The sequence below is a fragment of the Lipotes vexillifer genome, unplaced genomic scaffold, assembly GCF_000442215.2.
Source record: "Lipotes vexillifer unplaced genomic scaffold, Lipotes_vexillifer_v1.1 scaffold250, whole genome shotgun sequence".
Taxonomy (NCBI): Eukaryota; Metazoa; Chordata; class Mammalia; order Artiodactyla; family Lipotidae; genus Lipotes; species Lipotes vexillifer.
The window spans coordinates 1,158,983-1,166,373 of NW_006785198.1; the positions used below are offsets into that span (position 1 = coordinate 1,158,983).

Genomic DNA, 7,391 nt, shown 5'->3' on the forward strand with positions numbered 1-7,391 from the left:
TATATATATATATATATATATATATATATATATATATATATATATAAAGCACTTAGCACGGCACTCTATCCACAGTGAATATTTAATAAACATATACTTACAATCTATTAAATTCTAACCTGAGAGTCCAGATAATCCATATAAAAAACACAGAACAGCGACTATGTGCCACTTCCGTCAATACTGATTCATCATCCACTAAATAGACCTGTGCAGAGTGGCTGATGCTGTGCCAAGTCTGTGATCAATGCTTTCGTAACTTAGTTGAAGTCCTCTAGTCATGAGGATCTTCACCAGAGACGGTGAGCTCTTGGGAGGGCAGTATCTCTGCTCTCATGTCGATGGCTACATCACTATGGGGCCTGGCATGGTGCCTACCAGATAGGAGATGCTGATGAGGTTTTGTGGTTTTTATTTTTTGACAAATGAGTAAGGAATGAATTAATGATTATAATACATGGATAATTAAGATGAAGTCCTTGACCTCAGGGAACTCATGTTCTAGCTGGAGTTGGAATTAAACCCCAAAAGGGGGGATGGAAGCAGGGTGGATTAGGGAGAGAATTTCAGGTAGTGGGATCACCATGAGTAAAATAACAAAGATTTCTGTTACAGTTGTGCTAACATAGTTTGGTGATAAAGGCAAAAAAAAAAACAGATATTTTTAGAAGACTTCTTAATTTCTAACAAAAAACAGAAGTATCTTTATCACTTATCATAGAAAAAAGAAACTTCAAATTTTATATCTGAAGTCAAAGGAGAGAAAGGAACATACTGTTCCATAGTCTTGTTTGTTAGGTCAAACCCAATCCTGCCCCAGTGTCCTTGCCCGATTTGCCAGTGGTTAGGAGTGCCAATCACTACCCCCTCCTCTCTTCCACCCTGTAGCTAATCAGGAAGAGACCCAGGATAAATGGGGATCAGATATCAGCTTTATCCAATGGCCAAATTGAAGAACTGGCAGGGTCTCCTACCTTCCAGTCAGAACTGAACACAGCCTACAAGCAGGGTGAATCTGATTAAAAAACCCACTCCACCCACCTGTCCCAAAACGTTCCACAAGGAAACAGGAAACAGAGGGGAGGGTGTGCTCTGCTGAGCAAAGAGAAAAAGGTGGAACCTGTTCCCTACTTTTGAGGCAAAGTGACCTTCCAATCCACTCAAAAATGTGGCTGGCCAATAGGATTAGCTATTTCCTGCCATGGATCAAAGGACCAGAATGGTTTACTGCAATGGTTTCCTTTAAGGAAACATGAGGAAAATAAATAAAGGGTCCTTGCCTCTCATAGGCCACGTGAAACTTTTAATTTAGGAGAGAGAGGATGTTATACTGTTTTTGGATAAAATAGATGCTTGTTCTTCTGCTATAGATAGCAGAAAGCCAAGTGTTCTGATTTATTTCTAACTAAGAATGGCCTGATAAGATAAACTTACTAGCTGGTAATAACCAAAACAAGGGACTCAACTATCCTACAACCAAAGTTATTTTACTGTTTGTCTTATACATAATAATATGGAGGAAATTAAATTATTCAGTTGCCTAGGTGTGCAGTTCTCAAATAGTTCACCTTGGAGACAAGGCAAGGAAACAATATTGCCCAAATTCAATACATGTTTTATTGAGATTTTATTTTGGTCATGGGGAGTCCAGATTTAGGACCTTACATACTTTTTAGATTGAATTTATGTCAGCCCTGTTAAAGGAACAGAACTGTGGGGTTGTAAAAGCCTTTTCTGTTTGTTTGTTTTGTTTTTTTGGTCTATGTGCCTGAGTAGGCACAAAGATATTTTTCCTTTGGAAAAACCTGGCCTTGTTTTGCTGTATCCCAGCCACTTTTTCATAATAAAATCTTGGGCTCATTGGCACTGTTTGTCAAAAACAATCAGGGAGGACTGCCAGAAGAATACAGTCTACTCTTCCAGAAATTCTAAAATGCACATCTGAATTAAGAGAGTTCCCCCACTGTAATGATGAATTCAATGAGATGTGCCTACTCTAGAAATGTAGTAGATGATACTATTTACATTATCACACGCTGTCCACATGGGGTCCCCAAGAGAAAATTCCTCTTTGAGCTTAGTAGTAAGAATACTTTCACTTCTTTTCAAATCAGTAACTGATGTGCCTGTATCTTCCAGTCCTCTCAGCTGAAACACCTGCAAGGTTCATTTCTTAACACTACTGCAATTCATTACCCAGAAGAGTGGGTAGATAATGCATATCATTAATTGTGTTCCCTGCTCTCCCTTATGGTAATTATTCTTATTTTCTTCCTCTGTCCATATTTTGATTGATTCTACCCTGTATTTTACATATCCTTCTAAGCTATCTTATATCCCTTCTGCAGCATAAATGAGAAACATGACAATGTAAGCAGAGATACGATCCATGCTCACAATGTGATTACACAGATGGGACTTGGGACAGCATAGGTAAATGTTTGAAGTTTCTAAAGTTTTATTTATACAGTGCCAGAACACTGGGCTGCAAAGTGAACATTGCAAGTACGCTAGACTGATACTCTCATTAGTAAATTCTGGTGCTGTGTAGAAACTGCCTTTGAGTACTTAAAAGCAGCTACGATAATACACTGAGTTGACACAGTCTAACAATAAAATGACAGAAACGTTTTATTTTTCCAAGAGTCTAGAGCTCCAAAGAGAGAAGGGAGACTACTATGAAAACTTGAACTTCATTAAAACTGAAATCTTCCATTATTGACCTTCTTTTTACCCAGATTCATTCAGTTTCTGGGAGCACAAGGGAATGACTAAATAAATCAGAACTACTAAAGATAGTTCAAACAGCATACATAGAATAGCACGGTTAATAATTACCTCAAGGAAAAAAGGTTGCAATAAGGGTGAATATAATTTTACTTTGAATTTTAAGAGAAGCATCGTTTGAGATATTTCAAAATTCCTCATTCAACTGTAGAATCAGATATTGCTCTGTATGCATTTAAAAAAAGAAGCACTGTTACTATCTTATTTGAAAGAAGACATTTTCATAAACTGTTTTGTACCTAGTTCTTTTTTAATGTGTTCTGAAAGTTTAGTCTTTTAAAAATTTACTTATTTCTCTCTTCCAGCCAGAGGCTAAGTGTGAAATTTTTTTTCCTCAATCTTTCGCCTAATAGCCAATGAGATTACTTTCCAATTTTTTATAGACAAAATATTTTTAAAAGATGGTATATGTGAATTTCCCACACTGTTTTAGACTTGGATTTATTTGATAATTTCTTCTGAAATTTATAATTTCAGTTACACATATTAAGATATAAAAGTGCTTTCTGAATTTTCTGGTAAAAAAGCTGACCTAAAGTTTCATTTCTAGAAAACACAATTAACTAATAAAATTATTCTCAGAATTCTTGTTTCTGCTCCAAAAATATTAGTTTAACCTCAACAGATACCTGCTCTCTTAAGGAAACTGTGTTCGCACCCATGGAGGAGTGTCTGTTCCCAGTGATAAGAAGGAATCTGTGTGTTTTGGCAGAAGGCTAGGACCCTCCCTCAGGGCCTCCTAGGGTTTGAGCTGGAGACTAATGATAGCAAGTTTGAGGGAATTTTTTCCTTGGATGTGTAAACTCCCAGATTTACCAGACAGAATTACAGAAAAGAAGTAAAACAAAATAGAACAGTTACCTCCAAGAAAAATCTGAGAAGAACCATTCAAAACGTGCGAGACACACTGTCCTGAAAATGTACTTGAAGGCTCATTTCTATAAGCACCGCCTAAACATCCCCAAGCTCTAGAATTTAGGAATCTTATTTCCAGGAACAGTGTCCTGGAGCATTTGCAATTTTCAATTGGAACTCTCAGTCCTTTACTTTAAAAATAGTCTAAAGTCAGAAACTGAAAATACTGATCTATTTTTCAACCCTCACGTAAGTTGCTCCTCGTCAATATAACATCGACCATTTCTGAACAAAGGGATTCGTAAGGCTGGCTGTGGTTCAGGCAAGTCCTAAACCTATTAAGGAGAAAATAAGTTCTTCAGAAAAGAAAAAGAAATATGCCTATCCTCAGTTGGACAAAGATCTATTTTCCTCCTACTGCTCAATTATGTATTAAATCAGTTCCAATTTTATTTTAGAACATTAATCTGTATTTAACATAATTGTTAAAATAAATAGATGTTTTGGTCTATTTTATGTCAAGTTGTTTACTAGGAAAATCATTCAATGGGTAGAATCATAAAATAGTTTCCCTTGTGTGATTGCTTACAAACGGATACATGCTGTACTCTTGGCAAAACTTACACATTACATTTTAACAATGTAACTGCTGACAATAAAACACTAGTTAATACAAAACAATTTTTATATCTTAAATCATAACTATATTTCTCTAGCTACTTTTAATAGGATAAGAAATCTTTCTATAATTAGTTTTTAACAGTAAATTTCTAGAAAATTTTAAAGCCCACACAAAAGAATAAAAGGTTTATGGAACTTTCCTTTAAGAACTGCATTATTGTATTTCACAAATAAAACTAATCAGAAAAATTCAGAGCAACATAACAATTCACAAGTATTTAAAATCAATGACCTTCATTTCTAGGATCCACGTCTTAGAGGATGCCACCAGGTCACAACGACCCATTATACCCAAAACTTCTCCCTATAGGATTGCAGGTGACAAACCCTGCAAGACCACATTCTAGAAGGCACTGCTAAGCTTCATCTGTCCTTACCATAGCTGACTGCCATCAAACTGCCATCCAAAACTGCTTTAGGGCAGCAGTTCCTCCGCAATCTTTTCAACAGATTCCCTGTTTTAACATCCACCTGTGTTACTGCAGAACAGTATGACCCGGATTGAGCCATGGAGCAAATAATAACACTAACTGCAACTCCAGACAGAAAAAAGTAGAAGTTAATTTTCCAGACTCTTGTGGGAATACAGAGCATGTCTGCTGAAACTGAATCCAAGGGTTCAACGATATTGTAGACTCAAGTATTTCTTTATATTTCACGTAATGGCTTTTCCGTTCTTGGTGTTTTATAACACACGACTGAGCCATGATTTAGAAAGTGAGGGAAATTCTCTCTCTCTCTCTCCTTCCCCCTCTCTCTAAAGTTGAATTACACAAAAATTAAAATTGCAAAGTGAAACTTTACCAGAAAGCCCCAAGAGTTGTTCCATTTAGAGCTCTTACTGAATACCATCACTATGATTTAAGTCAGTCTATGCTGATCTTCTTTATTTGGGGGGAACATTTCTTTAGGCATTAAGACTAAACTTCTTTCTTTTGGGTTTTGTTTTGCTTCATTTTTGCCAGGGAATGACTGGCTCTACAGTCTGCCCTTGGAGAGCCTGTGCATTAAATACTCTGTCATTGTCAACTCTGCTTTATCTTCTCTTGGCAAGGAAAGACGTGTATTTTTGCTGATACCACTGTGAAGCTACATGAGGCCTTCTCTTTTTTAGGCAGGGGCTACTAGATTCTCTATCAGTTCTACACAGCTGCCACTTCATATTATTCTGAGAGCAGAGATGCTAGCAATTCTCTTCAGTTTAATTAAACAGGCCAAATGGGCTTGATTCCATTTGGTCGACACTCTAGCATAACAAAGATTACCTAAAAGAAATACGGGTTAAACTGTATCTAAGATTACAGAGGGAAATAGTCAAACACCTGAGGAAAAGATCTTGTTTCTCCCTGACATTAAAAACCTTACTGTAAAAATAATGTACTTGGTACTATAAAGGGTGGGTGTCATCAAATGTTAGTACAGACATGGAGATATTTCCTCTAAACAAACACAGCTGTTAGGAAGCTTAAGCATGTAAATAGGTCACTCCTTATTTTTCTGAAAGTTTGTTTTAAAGTCTTAAAAGGTAATGTTCTGGATCAACAGAATAGGGCCAGTACTAAGGTGTGGCTCATTCCCTGCTCCACATTGGTTGGAGAAATACTTGGTTGTTGGCTAAAACTAAAGTGCCCTCAATGAAATCCTGCTTTATAGCAGTGAACAGTGAACTGAAGATGGCACTTTGGAATAGAGGTCTTGAAATCAGCTGGGGTCCACAATGAGAAGGAGAGGACCTCATCAAAAGAGGGGATGTAAGATGCCAAGAATTACAAATGTTTTGCTTCTCTGCAAGAAAGAAGGCCAAGGTGCAAGACTCTTCCTTGTGCTCTTATCCCCAAATTCTCTAACGTGAGACGAATGTTCTCCCCCACTCATCTGAATACAGCTCTGTTGAAATCAGAAGTAAAACAAGCACTAACGTTGCCAGCTTAAAACAAACAGGGTTGGGGCTTCCCTGGTGGTGCGGTAGTTGAGAATCTGCCTGCCAACTCAGGGGACAGGGGTTCGAGCCCTGGTCTGGGAAGATCCCACATGCCGTGGAGCAACTAGGCCCGTGAGCCACAACTGCTGAGCCTGCACGTTTGGAGCCTGTGCTCTGCAACAAGAGAAGCCCGCGCACTGTGAGGAAGAGTGGCCCCCGCTCGCCGCAACTAGAGAAATCCCTGGCATGGAAACAAAGACCCAACACAGCCAAAAATAAATAAATTAAAAAAACAAAAACAAAAACAAAAAAAAACAAACAGGGCTTGGTTATGAGCATGTTGATATCGGCCTCCAAGAGGTTTAGAGAAGTTGAGGGTGGACATTTCTCCAGACCCACTATGTGCCAGGACTATGATGTTTCCTCATTTAAATCCGAGAGCAACCTGTGGTGATGTGTATTATGATGGTACAGATGTGGAAGCTGAGGCCCAAAAAAGGTGAGTAACTTGTTCAAGGTCACACCATCTAGAACCTGGGGCACCCGGGAGTGTAACTCAGGCCTGTTCAACTTCAAAGCCCACATTCTATCTCCTAAGTTTCATCCTTATGAGAAGTTTATGGAATAGAATTTTATCCTGAGAAACTAAGGAACAGACCCAAATCCAATAACTTTTGAAAAATCTTGGTTTTAAGATTCATTATGCTCTCTTTCTTCTTTAAAAAATTTTAGTCCAAATTATCCTTTTCCTCTCATCAAAATGAAACATTAACCTCTGTGATAAATTATGGGATTCTATATTTTACAACTTGAAATATTCAGGAAGGACACATACAGAACATAATGTACTTCACACATTCATAAATAGCAAGCTGAAAAAAATTACATTCCATTTTTATGGTAGTTTTTAATTTTTATGTTAAAAACTATTATATCAATGCTTTAAAATAACATGCTGAATTACAAAGAAAGTCTTTATGACTCAAAGAGAAATGATGAAAATTAGAGTACATTTAATAAAAATGAAAGACAACCTTCTTCATTTGAAACATATAAGAACAAACACATATTTCTGTAAAAGAGTTTAGACCTGTCCAGCTGAGTTTTTGTTTATGGTGTTTTTGTCCACTTTTTTTTTTTTTTTTTT

At 37.2% G+C, this 7,391-nt stretch overlaps 1 protein-coding gene across 1 annotated transcript in view; it reads right to left on the reverse strand.

Moving 5' to 3' along the window:
- Window positions 1-4,817, reverse strand: part of DDAH1 (dimethylarginine dimethylaminohydrolase 1) — an 81,635-nt gene extending 76,818 nt beyond the window's left edge. The window contains exon 1 of the mRNA XM_007457236.1: window positions 4,701-4,817. Coding sequence (XP_007457298.1) covers window positions 4,701-4,703 — 3 coding nt within the window. The 5' untranslated portion in view covers window positions 4,704-4,817. The remainder of the gene's footprint in view (window positions 1-4,700) is intronic.
- Between the last annotated feature and the right edge of the window lie 2,574 nt (window positions 4,818-7,391).